This window comes from Bombina bombina, chromosome 10 (assembly GCF_027579735.1).
Source record: "Bombina bombina isolate aBomBom1 chromosome 10, aBomBom1.pri, whole genome shotgun sequence".
NCBI lineage: Eukaryota > Metazoa > Chordata > Amphibia > Anura > Bombinatoridae > Bombina > Bombina bombina.
Window position 1 is genome coordinate 159,914,894 of NC_069508.1, and position 23,571 is coordinate 159,938,464.

Consider the following 23,571-nt stretch of genomic DNA (forward strand, 5'->3'; position numbering starts at 1 on the left):
ATAATCCTAGAATTTCAGGTATAAAAGAATTAATTCTATAGATAACATATGGCAAGCAACAAATTTCTAAGATAAATGGTGAATTAAATATTTAAAAGGCACAAATGTATCAATCCTAATAGCTTTACAGTTCTTCAGTAACAAATTCAGTTATAAAGTTACACAGTTACTTTCCTTGGACATATAATTGGCTCAGGTGTGCTGGATAGTTAAAAAGGCAAAAAACAGCCAATATTCTGATTTAGGTGCCAAAGCAATCGTGGTTAATGGAAATGGTTAAACAAAAAGGAAAACAAAAAAAAAAGAATAACTACATCACCAGAACGGATCATCACCCCTGACCTCTGAATCAAAGAGAAGGTCAGGTGACTTATCAGAAGCACCAGGAACAAACAGTCTGTGAATCCCTCACAGTGAAGATAATCAGCGGTTGCAACCAGGACAGATTAAGGTACCTCTACACTAATTTGCACTACGTTTTTTAAAACACGCAAACTGAACTTTAAAGACATCAAGGTATTCATCTGTTAAATTAACCATTTCCATTAACCACGATTGCTTTGGCACCTAAATCAGAATATTGGCTGTTTTTTGCCTTTTTAACTATCCAGCACACCTGAGCCAATTATATGTCCAAGGAAAGTAACTGTGTAACTTTATAACTGAATTTGTTACTGAAGAACTGTAAAGCTATTAGGATTGATACATTTGTGCCTTTTAAATATTTAATTCACCATTTATCTTAGAAATTTGTTGCTTGCCATATGTTATCTATAGAATTAATTCCTTTATACCTGAAATTCTAGGATTATATGGTTCTAGTCTGTTTTTATAAGTGTTGTATAAGGGAGACGTCCCTTTATTAATTAGGAAAAGCATTTGCTGTTGTTTTTATGTGTTATAAGAATTTTTAAATAAAATAGATTGTATAAAACATAAATTAGATTGGTATCATCATTCCCTAGCTTTTTTTTTTTAGCGCTGCTAAATAAACCCCATTTTTTCTTCTTATCCACCATTTAGTTCTCTTTGAGGGAAGAACTTTTTTAGCAGCAGGAATCCACCTTTAGGCGCTCCTATCACACTACACATGTATACCGTGTAACAGCACAGGGGCAATACCTCATATGTCACTGTACAAGTACCACGTGCCCATCCCTGAGTGTATACAGTGTAACAGCGCATGTGCAATACCTCATATGTCACTGTACAAGTACCACGTGTCCATCCCTGAGTGTATACAGTGTAAAAGTGCAGGGGCAACACCTTATGTCACTGCAAAAGTACCACGTGCCCATCCCTGAGTATATACAGTGTAAAAGCGCAGGCGCAATACCTCATATGTCACTGCAAAAGTACCATATGCCCATCCCTGAGTGTATACAGTGTAACAGCGCAGGGGCAATACCTCATATGTCACTGTACAAGTACCACGTGCCCATCCCTGAGTGGATACAGTGTAAAAGCGCAGGGGCAACACCTTATATGTCACTGCAAAAGTACCACGTGTCCATCCCTGAGTGTATACAGTGTAAAAGCGCAGGGACAATACCTCATATGTCACTGCACAAGTACCACGTGCCCATCCCTGAGTATATACAGTGTAACAGCGCAGGGGCAATACCTCATATGTCACTGCGTAAGTAGCACGTGCCCATCCCTGAGTGTATACAGTGTAAAAGCGCATGTGCAAAGCCTCATGTCACTGCACAAGTACCACGTGTCTATCCCTGAGTGTATACAGTGTAACAGCACATATGCAAAGCCTCATGTCACTGCACAAGTACCACGTGCCTATCCCTGAGTGTATACAGTGTAACAGCGCATGTGCAAAGCCTCATGTCACTGCACAAGTACCACGTGCCTATCCCTGAGTGTATACAGTGTAACAGCACATATGCAAAGCCTCATGTCACTGCACAAGTACCACGTGCCTATCCCTGAGTGTATACAGTGTAACAGCACATATGCAAAGCCTCATGTCACTGCACAAGTACCACGTGCCTATCCCTGAGTGTATACAGTGTAACAGTGCACTTTGCACCTACTGCTAAATTGTGATGTTCTGACAATAACAAGTAGTCCCACCTAACCTGCATTATGACATTATTCTGTTAAAGTGAAGGTAAACTTTGGTGAATGAAAGCCCGATTTTTAAAAATACTATTAAAAACAGAGGCACTTTCATTCATCAAAGTTTACAAAGCAGTCGTTTTGATACCTTTTTTTTCTTTTCATTGCTAGAGCAGCTTCCCCCTCCTATTAGTTAGCCGGATTAGTTATTACTGACGTGTGAAGAGAGGATTTCCAGGAGGGGGAAGCTGCGCTGGCTGTGAAAAGAAAAAAAGGTAAGTTTGTAATCAAAACGACTGCTTTGTAAACTTTGATGAATGAAAGTGCCCCTGTTTTTAATAGTATTTTTAAAAAACAGGCTTTCATTCACCAAAGTATCAGTGTTACACAGGTTGGACCAGGGTTATGCACCATACTGGCAATATAATGTTGTCCCATCATGTACCGCCTTGTAATACCCTATCGGCCATGTGTAACACACTGTACTGCTTTCATTTGTCACCCTGCAGTGTCCCTTCTGCCATGGATGTGTTCCTCTACATTGGAGGCATTTTGCTGCTTCTACTGCTATGGATAAAAGCCAAAGGGTTTGAGTACGTCATTGTGCATCACAGATGGGTCTTCGTCTGCCTCTTTCTCCTCCCACTTTCGGTTGTGTTTGATGTGTACTACTACGTGCGATCATGGTTGGTGTTCAAGATGTGCAGCGCACCCAAACTCCATGACCACCGCGTCAAAGAAATTCAGGACCAGGTGAGCTGTGTAATCAGTAAAAATTCATTATCGGGTGAACAAGCCCAGCAGTACCCTGAGTATGCTGTATGGGGTACTTAACATTTACACTGTCATTTGTAAATTAGGAAGTACACTTTGAACATAATGATGAGTAACTCTAGTTCTTTGTTCTGCACTTCTTCATGCAAGATACAAACAGATTTACGTACAGATATCCCAGACATTGATCTGCAGTCATTACACAGTATTTCATTACGTTGCACGTCTTTCCCCAGGTGCGCAATTGGAAAGCAGAAGGTGGTAAAAACTACATGTGCACGGGTAGACCAGGCTGGCTAACGGTGTCACTGCGTGTTGGGAAATACAAGAACACACACAAGAACATCATGATCAATCTGATGGATATTCTGGAAGTTGACACCAAGAAGAGGGTAAGCTCCCTTATAGAAATCTAATAGGCAGATTACATCATTTATAGAATTGCAATGGCATGTGATGGCTGCTTTCTATAAATAATTATTGTGTGTGTATATGATAGCAGCTCCCTTTATAGAAATCTAGTATACAAATAGCGGCAGTGTCTCTTATAGAAATCTAGTATGCAGATAGCAGCAGTGCTTCCTATAGAAATCTAGTACGCAGATAGCGGCAGCTCCCCTTATAGAAATCTAGTACACAGATCGCAGCAGCGCTTCTTATAGAAATCTAGTACCCAGATAGCGGCAGCTTCCCTTAAAGACAAAGCTCCTCTCACTGTTATAGACAAACCTCCTACTTTTAATTTTTCAAGACTCATTATCCTCAGGCATAGTACCCCAGGATTGGCGTAAAGCTGATGTGGTGCCACTCTTCAAAAAGGGAAGCAGGGATTATCCAGGAAGCTATGGACCAGTTAGTCTGACATCAATAGTGGGGAAGATATTTGAAGGGATTATAAGGGATTATATTGGTGAGCATATTCGTGTAAACAAGATTATGAGTTCAAATCAGCATGGTTTTATAAGAAATAGATCATGTCAAACTAATCTAATTAGATTCTATGAGGAAGATAGTAAAAATATAGATGAACGGGAATCAGTTGATGTGATATACTTAGATTTTGCAAAGGCTTTTGATACAGTGCCACATGATGAGAGATTAATGCACAAAAGTAGGGGACTGGGAATGCCTGAAAATGTTAGCTCATGGATAAATAACTGGATAAAAGATAGGGAGCAATGAGTAGTAGTAAACGGATCATACTCAGATTGGACAAAGGTAATCAGTGGAGTCCCCCAGGGATCAGTACTGGGCCCTGTTCTTTTTAATATTTTTATTAATGACTTAGAGCAAGGATTAAATAGCGACATCTCTATTTTTGCAGATGACACTAAGTTAAGTAAGGTCATTAGGTCAAAGCAGGATGAACTTTCGTTACAAAGGGATCTGCAAAAATTTAGAATTATGGGCAGGTAAATGGAAAATTAGATTTAATACGGGAAAATGCAAGGTTCTACATTTTGAAAGTAAAAATAAGCAGGCAATGTGTTATTTAAATGGGACAGAGGAGGAAAGGGATTTGGGAGTAGTAATAGATAACAAGCTAAAGATGGGTGCACAATGCAGGGCAGTGGCTTCAAAGGCTAATAAGATACTATCATGTAGTAAAAGAGGCATTGACTCAAGGGAGGAAAGCCTAATTCTGTCACTATATAAATCCCTGGTAAGACCTCACCTTGAGTATGGAGTGCAGTACTGGGAACCATTCGCAAAAAAAGATATTGCAGAACAAGAAAAAGTTCAGAGAAGGGCCACGAAGCTAATAAGGGGAATGGAGAATTTAATCTATGAGGATAGGCTAGCCAAACTGGGTCTGGTTTTTTTCTCTAGAAAAAGGGCATTGAGAGGTGACATGATTACTTTATATAAATATATTCAAGACCCATATACAGAGGTGGCAGAAGCTCCATTTGTTTGTTTATTCCAAGAAAAAGGTTAAAGGAAAGGAGATTTACTCTCCTGCAACAGAAACATTTTTTTCACTGTAAGAGCAATACAATTGTGGAACTCATTACCAAAGGTTTATTGCCAATACCCTAGATACATTTAAAAATTGTTTGTATACATTTCTGGCTAGAAACAAAATTCATGGATATGATTGTTTGTAATAAATGGGTCACCTTTTAGTCAGATTAATTTAAGCTCAACTGGAGCTTTTTTTTATAAGTATATTAGATTTGTATAGGTTGAACTCGATGGACTTCGATCTTTTTTCAACCTCATCTACAATGTTACTTTTGCTTATTGAAATCTAGTATGCAGATAGCGGCAGCTCCCCTTATAGAAAGCTAATGAGCAGATAGCAGAAGCTCCCCTTATAGAAATCTAGTACACAGATAGTGGCAGCTACCCTTATAGAAATCTAGTATGCAGATAGCGGCAGCTCACCTATATAGAAATCTAGAACGCTCCCCTTATAGAAATCTAATGAGCAGATAATGGCGGCTCCCCTTATAGAAATCTAATGTGCATATGATGGCTGCTCCCTTTATAGACATCTAATGCGCAGACGACAGCAGCTCCTCTTATAGAAATCTAATGCGCAGGTGACGGCAGCTTCGCTTATAGAAATCGAATGCGCAGGTGACGGCAGCAACTCTGATCCAAATTTAATGGGGGTTAAACACACTGTTACCAAGTGACTGTAATATAAAGTAACACATTAGAACGTTTTATTATTGTACTTGTGTATTTTTTGTTTCGAAAGAAAATAATTTATACCTCACATCATCAATGAAAAATGGATCCCCTTATACTTTGCAAAGCTAAAGAAAATCAGTTCTAGATTTTCCAGTGACAGAATAATTATCTACCGGGCTGGAATTAATTATGGGTATCCCACATCATGGCTTTTATAGAAAGCAAATAATGCACAACTTTCTTGAAAAGCATATAGTCCAGGGGTCAAGTCGAGCGGGAACGCATGGGAACAAAGTTCCTGTACTATTTTTTGCAGAGGGAACTTGGTTCCCTCTGGACAGAGAACAGAAACACTTGCTGCTGGTGGAAGGAACTGGAGCACAGTCTGGTTAGATGGATAGTGAGATCCTCTAGTAATGGGCATTAAGACTTCCTACAATACACTAAATGCAAGCTTGTTAGCGGTCCTGCTGTGTGGTCACCCCGCAATGTGTGTAACCCATGGTGCTTACATTTCTGTGTGGCTTGCTTTGGGGTTATTTAACTCCCCTCAGCAGAAATAGGACTATTGCACCTTTAGGAGGATTCTCAGGCAACCATTCAAGCCTTCATTGGATTTAATTTGCTTTCACTAATCAAAGTTTATACTATAGATTATATACATACAAACACAGTGTGTGTGTATAAAACAATATTAATTGTGAGGGGGGTAGAAGTCTTGGTGAGTTCCCACACTTTTTTTTTTTTTTTTTTTTTGTAGGCCTTGACCCCTGATATAGTCCCCTCTTGCTTACTTTGCACATATTAGCTATAGTGTCCAGCTGAAGGGAGAACTACTTGACCAGATAATTTATCATAGACCTGAGTAGGAGTGAAGCGAGGGACTAACCACACAGAAAGAAGCTTCAAATGTAAAATGAGAAGTCAATAAATCCAGTAACAAGATGGGACGACTCTATTGCAGCTTTATCTGATTACATAACAGAGCTGACAGTTACAGCAATGGCCGCTTGTGTGCTACACTGTGTCCATGAAAGTTCTTCATCTAACTAATGTGAGCATTATCTCTGTTAAACAATAGGTTGTCCGTGTTGAGCCATTGGTTAACATGGGTCAGGTGACTGCTCTGCTTAATTCAATTGGTTGGACCCTCCCAGTGCTACCGGAACTTGATGACCTGACAGTTGGTAAAAGCAAATGTTATGTATTACTGAATAAATCATTGCTCAAAAAGCATCAGCCAGTCATGATAATGTGTCTAACCTGAGTTATGACTCATCAGACTGACATTTATTTATTTTTATATATATATATTTATGTGTGTGTGTGTGTTCTTGCTATATAGTATGTTGTAATTTAACCTAATGAATGCCTGGGATAAGGATATGTTAATTCTATGTACTTAATTATAATGTCTGGGATAACCATAAGGCTATCCTGTGTACTGATTAAAGTGATGGTAAACTCAAGCTTATGAATTTTAATACGATATGTGCACAGTGATGCCTGAATTTTTTTTTATTTTTCAATTAAAATATTACTTTTTAAAGCCGCTCCATTACCTGTGCCCCGGCCGCCTCTGTCTGAGAATTTCTGTAATCTCAATTTGACAGACAGTTGCATTGTTCAATAGGGACTGCACCATATGCCCTATGTCAGTCTAGTGAATGCACACTCCCATGCTGGTGATTTAAAGCAGAATCGCCAGAACTTCAACTGTAAAAATGCAGTTTCAGCTCCAATCTCACCGCTACTTATACAGTGAATCTTCCTGTCAGTAGCGATTCACTGTTCACTGCAGCGGTGAAACCGGCGTGTTTTTAAAAAAAAAATTGTATTCTAAAATGAATGGCTGAAGGCTGTGCTAAAGATTCCCCACATGGACCGCCACAACCCCCCCCCTCACTGCCTGCTTATAATCAATAAGGAATATGTAGCACCTTATAAATTAAAAAAATAATTATAAATGTGCTTTTACTTTAAAAATACTTACCTGTTTTAATGACAATAAACTGGCTGTTTATAAAAAGGATATTCAAGTAGGAGGGAAAAAAAGTGCTGTTTTCACCACTGCAGTGAACAGTGAATCGCTACTGACAGGAAGATTAACTGTAAGCAGCAGTGAGATCAGAGCTAAAACTGCAGTTGTAGTTCTGGCGATACTGCTTTAAATCACCAGTATGGGAGCGTGCATACACTAGACTGACATAGAGCGTATGGTGCAGTCCCTATTGGACGATGCACCTGTCTGTCAAATTGAGATTACAGAAATGCTCAGACAGGGCCGGCCAGGGCACAGGTAACATAGCAGCTTTAAAAAGTAATATTTTCATTAGAAAAAAAGTTTATTTTAAAAATATTCAGGCATCACTGTGCACATATCGAGGAGTGCTTCCAAATTATTAAAATTCATAAGCTTGAGTTTACCATCACTTTAATGTCAGGGATAAGTATACGGCTATCTTCTGTACCAATTAATGCCTGGGATAAACGTAAGGCTATCCTACATACTAAAAGTATTCCTGGGATAAGTAAAGGATTATCCTACATACTAATTAATTCATGGGATAAGCAGAAGACTATCCTGTGTACTAATTAATACCCGGGATACACATAAGGCTATCCTACATACTAATTAATTCATGGGATAAGCATAAGACTATCCTATGTACTAATTAATACCCGGGATACACATAAGGCTATCCTACATACTAATTAATTCATGGGATAAGCATAAGACTATCCTATGTACTAATTAATACCCGGGATACACATAAGGCTATCCTACATACTAATTAATTCATGGGATAAGCATAAGACTATCCTATGTACTAATTAATACCCGGGATACACATAAGGCTATCCTACATACTAATTAATTCATGGGATAAGCATAAGACTATCCTATGTACTAATTAATACCCGGGATACACATAAGGCTATCCTACATACTAATTAATGCGTGGGGTAAGCATAAGTACTATGTACTAATTAATGCCTGAGATAAGCATAAGACTATCCTATGTACTAATCAATGCCTGGAATAAGCATAAGGCTATCCTACATAGTAATTAATGCATGCGATAAGCATAATGCTATCCTACATAGTAATTAATGCATGCAATAAGTATAAGGCTATCCTTCATACTAATTAATGCTTGGGATAAGTCTTTGGTGCTTTAGTTTTATATCCTACATCATGGTGCAGCTGTGTAAAACCTTATATACTGTCTAACTGCAGCCATTTGACACAGAAATTATATTGAAGACACATCCCAGTGAAAGTAACGTTTTATTATCGGACATCAGCCAGGAATCCCTGAGGGCCAAGGTGATGACTCAGTGCTGCTCACTTTGGGTTATGTCCTATCAAAGTTCCATGTAAGACTTGTGCCTTATGGTGCGCTCTGGCTGTTGTTTATCTGCCTCGTTTGTTTCATTTTCACGTATCCCCACTTATTAGAGGGATGTAAACTAAAATAATCCTTTGAATCATTTTTTTTTTTTTCTTTTGCATAACCTCTTCTCTCCCATTATGTTCAATCTTTGGCTGAGTTTGCTGGTACAAAAACTGAGCTTCACAATCCCACTGGTGTAACTTGTGTTCAGCTGCACAAGCATTTTGTCAGAAGATAGCCCCCCCCTCCCCATTTTTAGAAACTTGGTCATTTTTGGAAAAGTATGTTAACAATCTAACCTGTAATCAACTCTGTCTTATTCAACACACAAATATATCTGAAAATATTTAATCAACTATTTAATCTACATCTGTTGTAAACGGATTCACGTTTATCATAATTGACTTTAATGGGTTGTAAATTTTGTGTGCAGAAAGCAGAACCCCATCAGATTTGTAAACTGCCAGATGATGGTCTTTTTTCATTGGCCATTTTCAATGCTTTAAAAGCTATTAACATCAGTAATGTGAACTCAGCCTGTGTGTCCCCATAGAATGTGAGTGTGTCGTGTGTGTGCGTGTGTAGCATCTGTTGAGGACAGCAAAATTTAGTTTTAAATTGATTGCTGTTAATTTATGTGGTAAGATTGTTTTTTGCATTTTATAATCTAGATGTTTTGTTTCTATTTGTAGGTGGTTTGATTATGGGGACAGGAATTGAGTCTTCGTCCCATAATTTTGGTTTATTTCAGCATATCTGCATGGCCTATGAGCTGGTTCTTGCTGATGGAAGCCTTGTGAGGTGTACACCAGTAAGGAACATTTATTATCTTATGTTGCATTTGATGATTCCCACACTGATACATTTTAGAATATGATCATTTAATAACCACTCGGCTCTATCCTTCATTTCGTAACACTTGAATAAGTTATTTGTATCTGTCACTACAACAAAACAACATACTGCATTTGTCCCATTGCTCATGGTTTATTGTGCCATTGTAATAATTTGTTTTATAGACAGAGAATTCCGATCTGTTTTACGCCGTTCCGTGGTCCTGCGGTACACTCGGGTTTCTGGTTGCTGCAGAAATAAAGATTGTTCCTGCTAAAAAATATGTAAAGCTGCACTACACACCTGTAAGAGGTCTGGAAAAGATCTGTGAGAAATTCTCCAGAGAATCAAAAAACAAAGACAACTATTTTGTAGAAGGTTTAGTTTACTCATCTGATGAGGCTGTTATAATGACTGGCACACTTACCGACAATGCAGAGGCAGGGAAGGTAAGTCGCTGGCTTTCTGTTGCGCCTAAAGCATTCATGTTACCCCCTTTCTGCCATTTGCTTTTCTGTTATTCTATTGATCAATCATAAGTTTCTGTTCTAATTGCAGGAAAATAAAATTGGCCATTATTGGAAACCCTGGTTTTTCCGACATGTGGAGACATATTTAAAGAGTAACCGAGATGGGACGGAGTACATTCCTCTGCGCCATTACTACCACCGCCATACAAAAAGCATCTTCTGGGAGCTACAGGTAGGTTAGCTCTGATGAGCAGGACCCACAGGTGAATAACTTACTGATCACACATTGCCTCTGGTGCATACATCCTGTAGCATGTTCACATCCTTTACTGTCTGCTTTGTTTAATGCTGAATCTCAGCAATTGGCCCAGTTCTCTGGGACATCAAGATTAACCCCGCACCTGCTAGATAATCAGTGCATTGCAACCAAAGGGATAAAGATGTTTTGTTAGAGAATCACGGGGCTACTGGTAAGTACTGAAACAGAGTTTACGCTGGAGTGTTTTTGGTTCTTTAGCGCTGGCTCATCTAGTAAGTCATTTTCTGAAGATTGAATCATTAAAATAGAGATATTAATGTGATTGCCATATTCCTCATATCTGCTTTCACATATTACATGACATCAGTTTAGTATTGCTTTATTGCTTGCATATATTACATGACAGCAGTTTAGTATTGGATTATCGCTTGCACATAGAACATGACAGCAGTTTAGTATTGGATTATCACTTGCACATAGAACATGACAGCAGTTTAGTATTGCATTATCGCTTGCACATAGAACATGACAGCAGTTTAGTATTGGATTATCACTTGCACATAGAACATGACAGCAGTTTAGTATTGCATTATCGCTTGCACATAGAACATGACGGCAGTTTTAGTATTGCATTATCGCTTGCACATAGAACATGACGGCAGTTTAGTATTGCATTATCGCTTGCACATAGAACATGACGGCAGTTTAGTATTGCATTATCGCTTGCACATAGAACATGACGGCAGTTTAGTATTGCATTATCGCTTGCACATAGAACATGACGGCAGTTTAGTATTGCTTTATCGCTTGCACATAGAACATGACAGCAGTTTAGTATTGCATTATCGTTTGCACATGACCTACAGTAGCACTGAGACATGTAGAGAACTAATAACCCTTCTGGATGTATAAAGTAAAACCATACACATGTAATGTGACTAGTAAATAACTCTGCAGGCAAGTAAGACAGTTAAATTTGTTTTCCCTATAAGAGTTGAGGTGATCAGTACATTTTTCTGCTCTGCAATATGCCCAAGCCCTTCTAGTGACCTTTACAAGAGCATACAACCTATTCAGAAAATATTAAATCCAGCATTAACACTTGTTTTATATTATCTTTATTTACTCATTCTTTTTAATAAAATATTAATTCTTCTGAATGGTTTCTCTCCTTTTAAGGACATTATTCCATTTGGGAATCACCCAGTGTTTCGGTACCTGTTTGGCTGGATGGTGCCACCAAAGATTTCATTGCTGAAGCTGACCCAGGGCGAGACAATTCGGAAACTGTATGAGCAACACCATGTAGTACAGGATATGCTCGTGCCCATGAAATATCTGCAGAAGTCAATTGCTGCCTTCCACAGTGAGATTAGTGTGCGTTTTGATTATTTATAAATATTGTTAGGCTATAATGTCACTTCATATGATTGTCCTTTGTGCTGATTACGCAACCAAACACTGCTTTCAAGTACCCGGTCACCCATCTAGCTTGTTTATGTTGGAGGGAGGTGGATATGTCATATGGGCTCTTGCACACATGCACAGCTACTTGCTGCAATAGGTTTGCTATCACATTGTGACTACTAGCCAGACTGGCACACAAGATATCTGCCAGCTGCACTTGTGCACACACATTCACTGGCAGCTAAATTTACACACACACAGTTGCTGGTAGTTGCACATGTAACATACATTTACTGTCAGCCAACTGGAACACGTACACATAAATTACTGACAGACAAAATTATGTGCACAAACACACTGGCTTCTGGCACTTATGCAGTTGCACATGTACGCACACATATACTTGCAACTAAACCTAAACTCATAGTCGCTCTAGCACACACACAGTTATTAGCAGTTGGCCATGTACACACACATATACTGGCAACCAAACCTAAACTCATAGTCGCTCTGGCGCGCACACACACACAGTTACTAGCAGTTGCACATGTACACACACATTTACTGGCAGCCAAATTGGACACATACTTGCTTTGGCACATACAGTTATTGGCAGTTGCACATGTACGCACACATTTACTGGCAACCTAACTCGTACACAACGCATGTAAATGGCAAGTGACAACCGTTCTCCCTGACTATGGTTTCTTTAATCCTTTGAGAGTATTGTTAGATGTAGGAGGAGGGATGGTTTCAAAGGATACAAAGTGTCTTTTATGTAAAATGCATTACCTTCTTTTTCCTCGTGTAACAAACAGGTCTATCCCTTGTGGCTTTGCCCGTTCATATTGCCAAGCCAGCCTGGTATGATACATCCTAAAGGCAATGAGGCCGAGCTGTATGTAGACATAGGAGCATATGGGGAACCTAAAACAAAGCATTTTAATGCCAAAGCTTCTATGAAACGGTTGGAGAAGTTTGTAAGAGATGTGAATGGGTAAGTGACCATTCATTTAAGTTATGGTGTAATCTGTTTGATCATGTACTGCTGCAGACTGTTATTTATGTAGCTGTTACTGTGCAATAGGCTTGTCATGCGTAATATACACAGTGTACCGGTTTAATATGTCAGTAGTACAGAAGCTTTATGTTACATTAGACATATGTCTTCTATGAGTCTGTCTCACACATTGTCTTTATCGGTGACACATGTGGGCTCTCCCTGTGACTCTGCCCTGCCTTCTGGAATACAAGTTTGTTCTATTTCAAGAACACAAATCAAATTTTACTCCAATCTTACCCTGTTCTATGGGTTATTCCCTCTAGTATGGTGTTGTGTATTAACCCTTTTGTCAAGGTGATATACAGAGCTAGCACTCACGTGCAGACAGCTCCTTGGTTAGTGACGCTAATATACTGCTTGGAGAAGAGATGGGAGAGAGCGAATACTGTATGATAGAAACATTTAAGTATATTAATTGATTTAATAAAGTTCAAAAAGAACTAAAGGGACATAAATTGAAGTTTGAGAGTAGTGTGTTCTGAAATAGTTTGTGCAAGCACTGTTATGCATAGAATAGCAGGTGCACCACCCTGCTAAAATGAACATGGATAATCCACAAGGTCATTCCAATTACTAGTGGGATATTCAACTCCTGGCCAGCAGGAGGAGTCAAAGAGCACCCCAGCAAAGCTGTTAAGTGTAACTGTCTTACCCATAATCCCCAGTCATTCGGCCGAAGATAAAGAAAGAAACACAAGGGTGAAAAGGTGCCTGAGGTTTAAGCAAAAAAACTGCTGAATTAAAAAAGGGCGGGGTCGTGGACTCTCCATGTCCGGAAATAAATAAATTTAACAGGTAAGCATAAATTTTGTTGTCTTTCCTATGACATGGAGAGTCCACGACGTCATTCCAATTACTAGTGGGAACCAATACCCAAGCTAGAGGCCGCCTTGCAAATCTGTTCCACAGAATCTTCATTTTTGAAAGCCCTAGTGGAATGAGCCATAATTCTCTCAGGTGGCTGCTGTCCAGCTGTCTCATAGGCCAAACGAATCAAACTTCTCAACCATAAAGATAGAGAAGTAGAAGTGGCCTTCTGACCCTTACGCTTTCCAGAGAAAACAAAAAACTGTGCAGAAGATTGCCTAAAATCTTTAGTAGCTTGTTAGTAAAATTTTAGAGCCCGCACAACATCCAAGTTATCCAAAAGATGTTTCATTTGAGAAGAAGGATTAGGACAAAAGGAAGGAACAACAATTTCCTTATTAATGTTTCGATCCGATACTACCTTAGGGAGAAACCCCATTTTAGTACGAAGGACCGCCTTATCAGCATGAAAAATAAGTTAGGGAGAATCAGACTGCAGAGCTGAAAGTTCAGACACTCTGCACAGAAGAAATGGCAACAAGAAACAAAACTTTCCAGGATAAAAGTTTTATATCAACAACATGAGAGCCTGTTGCAAAACTTTAAGATCTAAATTAAGGCTCCATGGGGGAGCAACAGGCTTAAACACAGGCCTGATTCTGACCAGAGCCTGTACAAAGGCTTGAACATCTGGTAAATCTGCCAGACGTTTGTGCAAAAAGGATAGATAACGCAGAAATCTGACCCTTTAGAGTACTGACCGACAAACCCGCACGGTCCATCCTGAAGAAAAGACAAAATCCGGAGAATTCCCCCCCCCCCCGGCTCCAGGAGAACCCCTCAGATTCACACCAAGAAAGATATTTACGCCCATATCTTATGGTAAATCTTGCAAGTAACCGGTTTTCGAGCCTGAATCGTAGTTTCAATGACCGCATCAGTAAAACCACGCTTAGACAGAACTAGGCGTTCAATCTCCAAGCAGTTAGCTTCAGAGAATCTAGGTTTGGATGGAGGAAGGACCTTGAAGTAGAAGGTCTTTCCTCTTAGGTAACATCCTCACTAGATCCGTGAACCAGATCCTGCGAGGCCATGCAGGAGCTATTAGAATCACTGATGCTCTCTCCTGTTTGATACGAGCAATGACTTGTGGAAGGAAAACAAACGGAGAAACCTTCCAAGGAACCGCTAGAGCATCTATTAGAACGGCCTGAGGATCCCTTGACCTTGAACCGTACTTTGGAACCTTGGCGTTTTGATGGGAGGCCATCAGATCCAACTCTGGAATCCCCCACCTGAGGGTTATTTGCGAGAACACTTCTGGATGGAGAGCCCACTCTCCTGGAGGAAAGGTCTATCTGCTCAGAAAATCTGCTTCCCAGTTGTCCACTCCTGGAATGTGGATGGCAGAAAGTATACAATCGTGGGCTTCCGCCCACTGCAGAATGCGAGTCACCTCCTTCATGGCTAAGGAACTCAGAGTCCCTCCCTGGTGGTTGAAGTAAGCCACTGAGGTGATGTTGTCCGATTGAAATCTTATAAACTGGTCCAACAACAGTTGAGGCCACGCTGATAGGGCATTGAAGATAGCTCTCAACCAGATGTTTATGGGAAGAGAGGACTCCTCCCGAGACCACAGGGCCCTGAGCCTTTAGAACTCCCCAGCCTGACAGGCTGGCATTCGTCATCACAGAAAGCAAGTTCCCCCGAGACAGATGTTCCTGTGACACCCACCATGAGAGAGAGTCTCTTTTAGAGGGTCCAGATTTATCCATTGAGATAAGTCCGAATGATCTTGGTTCCATTGACTGAGCATACAAAGCTGCAGCGGTCGTAGATGGAACCAAGCAAAATAAATTATGTCCATAGATGCCACCATCAGACCAATCACCTCCATGCATTGGGCCACAGATGGACGGAAGGCAGGAAGCAAGAATTTTGTCTTTTCTGACCTCCGTCAGAAAAATCTTCATGGACAGGGAATCTATTATAGTCCCTAGGAAACGCACCTTGGTAGATGGAATAAGAGAACTTTACCTTCCACCCATGGGAATGTAGAAAAGACAACAGCCTCTCTGTATGAGATTGGGCTAGTTGAAAAGATGACGCCTGAACCAAGATGTCGTCTAGATCAAGCACCACCGCAATTCCCTATGATCTGATCACAGCCAAAAGAGCCTCCCAGAACCTTTGTGAATATTCTGCGAGCCATGGCCAGGCCAAACGGAAGTGCAACAAAGTGGAAGTGCCTGTCCAGGAAAGCAAACCTCATACTGATGGTGTTCCCTGTGAATATGAATGTGAAGGTATGCATCCTTCAGGTCTATGGTCGTCATAAACGGACTTTCCTGTAAACAAAGGAAGAATGGAACCAATAATTTCCATCTTGAAAGACGGAACCCTAAGGAATTTGTTGAGACACTTGAGGTCTAGAATGGGCCGAAAAGTTCCCTTCTTTTTGGGAACCACAAATAAATTTGAATAGAATCCTAGACTCCTTTCTGCTAGAAGGACAGGAACAATAACTCCCAGAGAGTATAGGTCTTTTACACAATTTATACAAGTTTATAGATATAGTGTGTGTATGCGACAGCACACCAATCCTCCAGGGGGTGCTCTTAAATAATATAATAATAATTATAACATCATATAATCCGATATGTAAAGAATCTAAAAAAAAATATTCCTTAAACTGACAAATGATAGTCCATACAACCAATAATGTCCAAAAGTTGAGGTAACTCAAAAGAATGTAGTGGACAGCTCTCTGTCATAGGAGGGTCAGGATCCTGATGAAACGATTAGTCTAGAAAAGAACACAGAGGTGCCCAATGGCCTAATACCAAACACACAAGATGGATTCAAAATAGGCAAGAAATTTACTCACAAACTTACTGCACCTTAAGGTGCAAAAAAGCAGACTGGAACCGCACAGTTGCCCAGCAAACTGAATAAGCGCAGCCAGATATCCAAGGACGAATCCTCGCCTGTGGTGTCCAAGATGTTCCTATATAGAGAGATACAGAGCCAACATAGCCCAGCATAGCTTGATACAGGATTTTTGTGTATATATAGGAAATAGGCACACTTACAAATTTCTAAGCACCTCCAGGTGCAATAAACACAGGCTTGAGCTTCTCAGCCGCCCAGCTGACTGATTCCAAAGGTTTCAGCAAACAGAGAATTATTCCCAAAAAGATTCAGGGGTAAAGATTGGCCCCAGATAAAAACAGCAGCAAGTTTACAGATTAATAAAAACAACGCGTTTTTCAGCCTCTATGGGGCTGTTTCCTTAGGCTATTGAATAAATATAATGAACATACACTTGCTATATAAAACACATAATGAAAACTGATAGGATGGATGTTAATGAGAATCATGTGTATCCAATCCTAATTAACATAGTTGCTATGGGAACACTGGTATACATGCAGAGTGTTTTTCTCAATCATACTATGTTATTTATACAATGAAATAAAGTATCAGTATATTCACATCTGTCATACATTTATATATAAAATTTCACAATGTTTGATACCACCCATATATGCAGTAGGCATTATAATATAACCCCACAAACGCATATTAGATAACACAACCAAATAGATACAATTACACTATTTAAGAAGGCTTCCTTGTTTATTTGGTTTAAGAATAGTCTTGATAGGAGAAATCTGCCCCTGGGAGGGCAAGACTTGAATCCCATTCTGTAACCCTGTGATACTGTGTCCACCACCCAAGGGTCTGGGACATCTCGTATCCAGGCTTGACGAAAAAAAGAAAGCCTGCCGCCTACCTGAGCCACACTGGAATCGGGGGCAGAACCTCCATGCTAATTTAGAGTCAGCAGAGGGCTTCTTGTTTTGTTTTCCTTACTCCAGGGCTGGTTGGATTTCCAAGAAGATCTGGGTTGATCAGGTTTGGAAGAGGAGGACTTTGGTCCCTTAAAGTTACGAAAATTGTAAGGCAAAGCCAAAAGCTTGGCCTTAGAAGAGACATCGGCCGACCAAGATTTTAACCACAAAGCCCTGTGGGCTAGTACTGTGAAGCTAGGCATCTTAGCTCCCAGACGAATTATCTGCATATTGGCATCACAGATAAATGTATTGGCCAATTTGAGAGCTTTGATCCTATCTTGGATCTCCTCTACTGTAGTTTCTTGTGTAATAAGATCAGACAACGCATTGCACTAATAAGATGCAGCTCCCGCAACCGTGGCAATACTCACTGCTGGTTGCCACTGTAACTCTTGATGAATATACATCTTTATTTAAGTAAGCCTCTAGCTTCTTGTCCATTGGGTCTTTAAAAGAGCAACTATCCTCTATAGGAATGGTAGTTCTCTTTGCAAGAGTAGAAATAGCCCCTTCTACTTTAGGCACAGTGCGCCATGAGTCACGAATGCTTGGATCTTGTACCCCAGTTAAAACCATGAATTAGGGTACTGTGCATCACGCACAAATGTGATTCCCTTACTGTGTTTGCTTCTGATCTTGTTTTCTGAGGTTATTCTGTGTATCTAATTATTGTCTATAAAAAAAAAAAAAAAAACTTCCCTCTTCTGTAAATTGCTAATGGGTTTTATTGCACCACTTGCTTTATGTGCAATTTCTGTGCTTCTCTGAGCATTAACAATTTATTAGGCCGGATGTGGCATAGAGAAAATCACATACAATATTAATGTATATACCTAGCACAGTAACACTAGTGAAAATATTTTTTATACAAGCGCAACTATGTTTAAAAAAAAATGGCATAGGTAGCATCATGTACCCCTAAACACCATGTTTCTTAGTGTGTACTAAGTTTTATTGGGCTCATAGCCTGACAGATCACAAAGAGCACCTACCTATAACGTGTCTGAAGCGGCAAGGGCACCATATGTACAATAAATTATTATAGACTTCTAGCGGGGCCCATTTTCACTTGTGGGTTACTGGTTAATTCAATATATTTTAAATTAGGCCTAAGCCAAGTTGTATCTGTCATCCTTACATAATTGGTTGGTACCCTCCACTCCTAAAACTCCATTTTTTGTACTCATAATCTCAGTCCTGCTGGTATAATTTTGCTGTTTTCCTCAGTTTCCAGATGCTGTAACGCAGATTGTTATATGACACCAGAGGAATTTTGGGAGATGTTGATGGAATCGTTGTATAAGAAGCTGAGAGAGAAACTAAATTGCACAGACGCTTTCCCAGAAGTGTATTATAAAATTTGCAAATCAGCGCGCACTGAGAGCAAAATGGTTGATTGCAAACATTACGTGAAGGGAGAACAACACTTAATTTATGGAATCAAACTAAGAAAACAATTCTAATTAGAATCAGTTTCTGTGCTTTTTCCTCTGACACAGAGATATTATCTATTGTGATAACCAGGTTATGGATTAATCCCATAAAGGGGCCAATTTGTAGATAATGTATAATAGAGGGTGGAGACGTTTTACAAAAACAGTTTTAATTTTTGGAGCGGAAATGACTGAAATGGGCTCTGCATAGTCTGGTTTTTTACTTCACTGTCTATTCAGGATGTGCCATAAGTCTATTTGTGCCTTGCGCTACTGCAGCCCAGCTGGCAGATAAGTGAGTACAGTATTGGAATGTTGTTCTCTTAAATGTATCCTGAATTAAGCCGGATGTGGTGCACAGACAGACATGAGTCTGCAAAGTGAAGTATAGCACAATATAATCATCTGATCCGGATCTACATGATGTGATGCTTAGAGGGACCTGAAAACCAATAAATGAAGTGAGAAAGGGTATGCTGTAGTCAATGGTTAAAACTGTGTTATTTAAAAAAAAAATCTCTCAATAAATTGTGTATCTGGGATGGAATCAAACCATGTAGGAAATAATGGATCTCTGTGATCTAGTGAATCTTGTAGCTCACAATTTGGTCAGCCATGAAGAGCTCACTGGCTACTTTGATTTGTGAACGGAATTGGAGTAATGTGAGTGTTCTCTTTAAAATTGCCATGAGCATCCCGTCTATCTAAAGTCTAAACATACTTCATCTAAGATGTGTATAAAAATGATTTGGTTTCTTCAGACATGAATAATATTGTTATATATGACCAGAGCCGTTGTGTGATCTGTTAATTGTGATGTCACTACAGTCTACATAAACAAATAAATGCACATTCTGTGAAATTATCAACATGCTGCATTTTATAACACTCATTAATGATGACACTGTAAACACCGCTAAACAGATGGTACCGTAGCTTAAAATGACCATCAGAATATTCTATTAACCTGGGGGATTACAGGACCATTTGGATTTTTTGCATTTGTTACTGAGGTGACAGATTTTATTCTTGACAACACATTTCTCAAACTGTTACCTTACAAAAAAAAAAAATCACATTAACAAGAAATAGAAACTGGGTCCCCGTAGTGCTGAATATCTCTTTGGAACACTATTATGTCCTATTTTCTGGTGAAAATGTGTCCTTTAAGCAAAAATTAGATTACGTTTTATTAATTTTCCCATTTTCATACCATAGATAAGAGTACTTTGTTTCCCATAAATTGTCAGAATTGGGTGCTGTACTATCTGTATTGAATTGCTGTGTGGTTCATATAGAATTTTTATTGGTGATATATATATATATATATATATATATATATATATATAGTATATATATATATATATATATATATATATATTATATATATATATATTAAAATTAAGTGTATCATTCAGGTAAGTTGTTAAGGTGTGTTTGAGGGTATCACCCAGCAGCTACATTATCAGAGAAAAACAAAAAAATGACACACTGTGACACAGCTCTGGATGTGTTATTCTCTTATATTACCAAATGGACTTTTTGTCTTGTCCAATCTCTGTCCTCCTCTACGGATGTCTCAGAGAGGTCATCTCAGGGTCAGTTTTAGAATATTCATTTTCTATTCTATACTCATTCTGGTGGGAGCTCAACATCATTTTAAGGGAAAGTCAGCGCCAAAATTGTTATTGTTTAAAAAGATAGATAATGCCTTTAATACCCATTCCCCCAGCTTCTTCATCCAACCGTGGTTATAAGTAAAGGGACAGTATACCACCAATTTTATATAACTGCATGTAACAGACATTACACTACTATAAAAGAATAAGATGCACAGATATTGATACAAAAATCCAGTATGAAACTGTTTAAAAACTTACTTAGAAGCTCTCAGTTTAGCTCTGTTGAAAAGCCCAGTGCAAATGGGAAATAAGACACCCCCCCACCCCCTTCTTTTGCATATGAAAAGACCCTTTACACAAACAGGAGCAAGCTGGAGTAGGTATCTGTCGGTATTTAAAACTTTGGGGCATGGTTAGGAGTCAGAAAATCAGAGCAATGTTATTTAAAAAAAGCAAAACTATACATTTAAAAAAAAAAAAAAAAAAGAAACCTTATGGACTATAAAAATAGATCATCTACAAAATATTTATGCAAAGAAAAAATGAGTATATAATGTCCCTTTAATATACTTTATAACATTTAAACCTTTAAAATATCTGTCTATTTCTAAGCCATTACGGACAAGCTCTTATCACATGCGTTTTTATTTGCTTTTCACAACAGGAGACTGCTAGTTCATGTGTGCCATATAGATAACATTGTCCTCTCTCCCAAGGAGTTGTGGCTGACACTGCACTAAATGGCTAAAATGCAAGTCAATAGATAATAAATAGTCATGTGATCAGGGGGCTGTCAGAAGATGCTTAGATACAAGGTAATCAGAGGTAAAAAGTATATTAATTTAACCATGTTTGTTATGCAAACTGGGGAATGGATAATAAAGGAATTATCTATCTTTTTAAACAATAAAAATGTTGGAGTTGACTGTCCCTTTAAATTACAATATCACATCTATACTGATAATTGGTTATATCTCTGTAACTTAGACCTTACATCTGTAATCTAGACAAAAAAGACTGTAAAACTGCTAATATTCCCTCCAATTTCTGCCCTATAACCACTTCATATCGAAGTCCGTAAAATCTGTGTGGCGCTGCCTCAGGGGCGTATTACTACCTAGGCAGACAAGGCACTGGCCTAGAGTGGCAGATTAGGGGGGCAGCGACTGATTAGGGAGGCGGCAGCTGTTCTGTCGAGAACTCCAATTCATCGAAAACTCCAATCTGACGTCACTTCCGGTGATTCCATACATCTGATTGATCCGTGTCTCACTGAGTGACAGGATTCCCAACCAATCAGATGGGCACTGTAATCGCCTATCTTCACTATCTATTTTGCCTCCGCCTGGGGGGGTTTACTTGGGTTGTATGCCAGAGGATCGGCGGTGTGCCCCCCAAGACAAGCAACAACAGATAGTGAAAATAGAAGAGTCACCGGAAGTGACGTCAGATTGGAGTTTGAGGAATTGGAGTTCTAGACAGAACACAGCACGGCAATACTCACATGCATCAATAATTAGCCCTTTATTGCTGTCCAGGAATGCTACATATACCACTGCTAGCAGCTATAGTATACTGCTCCTAGATTAGTCCACTCTCCACTTACTACCCTCCGCTCCCCTCTGTTGTAATTTTCCTTTAAGGTAGGACCTGCAGTTACAGTTATGTTCCTAATGTAGCTGCAGATCCTACCCGGGGCCAGCAGGAGCAGAGCACTTGTAGTCTCTGGAGTGATGTCACTCAGTCCCAGCATGCCCGCCCTTTGGAGTCCCCGCAGAGATGCTGTTCGCACTCTGAAGACTTATTTAGGTGTAACCACTCATGCAAACAAGAGATCTGAGAGCATAAGAGCAGACACTATCTCATTCTGCATATACCTGAAAAATGCTTTATAGCTGAATAGTAGCATGGACTCCCATTCACACTTACCTAAGAGAAATGTTAACCAATAAAGATGGCGCCATAAACGTGTATCCCACTATAATTGTTGAAATTTAGTCCCTTTTAAGAAACCACTTCTATAGCCAAAACACTTAAAGTCTAGCCCAATATAGTTTTTTGATAATGCTCATATTGACTCAGCCACCTCTAAATAAGATTGTTCCATTAGAGCTATACCTTTTACAAGTTAGGACACAGCTGAGTTTTAATCATGGAGTGCTACATTAGTACAATTATGTGTAAGACTATTACAACCTCATTATAGTATATAAAACCATTAATTTGGTCTGTGCTAACTGGCTGGGGATGGGAAACGTACTGTCTGCGACTGAGACAGCATGTTGTCTATATCAGTGTTTTTCAACAGTGTGCCGTGAGAGATCCTCAAGGTGTGCCGCGGCAGACTGACAACAGTGTGGGGTGTTTGTGAATGAATGTCAATATGTCCATGTAAGTTTGTAGGAGGCATGGCATGACAGCACAGTACAGTGTGTGTGTGTGTATGTATGTGTATATATATATATATATATATATATATATATATATATATATATATATATATATATATACACTGTATTATATATCCTGTATTAGGCTACAATGTGTGATTTTGTAAAATTTGGGATGGTGGTGTGCCACAGTCAGATTTTTTAATGTAAAAAAGTGTGCCACGGCAAAAAAAGGGTTGCAAATCATCTGGTTCTATATAATAGGCAATAATCCCGAACTTAATTTTACTTCCTATTATAAGTCTATGTCTGAGGGGTAAATTTGTATGATTACGCAGATTGGAACTCAGCAATAGCATACACTATGGGTCACCCTAATGGTATATGATGTTCTCTAATTCTAACCCTACTGAAGACTCATTACTACTGTTTTTTTGGAACTGGCTATAGATCTTTACTTTCAGCAATGGTGGCAAACTTGTACATGTTCAGATATTGGCCACAAACTTATAAATACTAATGATCTTTTAATAGGTGCCCAACA

The 23,571-nt window shown here is 39.2% G+C and overlaps 1 protein-coding gene across 1 annotated transcript; it reads left to right on the forward strand.

Annotated features, from left to right (window-relative positions):
* Positions 1 to 403: 403 nt before the first annotated feature.
* Positions 404 to 19,880, forward strand: DHCR24 (24-dehydrocholesterol reductase). The gene is given in 11 exon segments (XM_053693425.1): positions 404 to 451; positions 2,583 to 2,826; positions 3,084 to 3,239; positions 6,569 to 6,674; positions 9,578 to 9,696; positions 9,905 to 10,168; positions 10,278 to 10,421; positions 11,628 to 11,825; positions 12,674 to 12,852; positions 18,810 to 18,822; positions 18,824 to 19,880. Coding segments are annotated over 10 exon segments (1,632 nt in total). The 5' UTR covers positions 404 to 451; positions 2,583 to 2,595; the 3' UTR covers positions 19,046 to 19,880.
* The last annotated feature ends 3,691 nt before the right edge of the window (positions 19,881 to 23,571 follow it).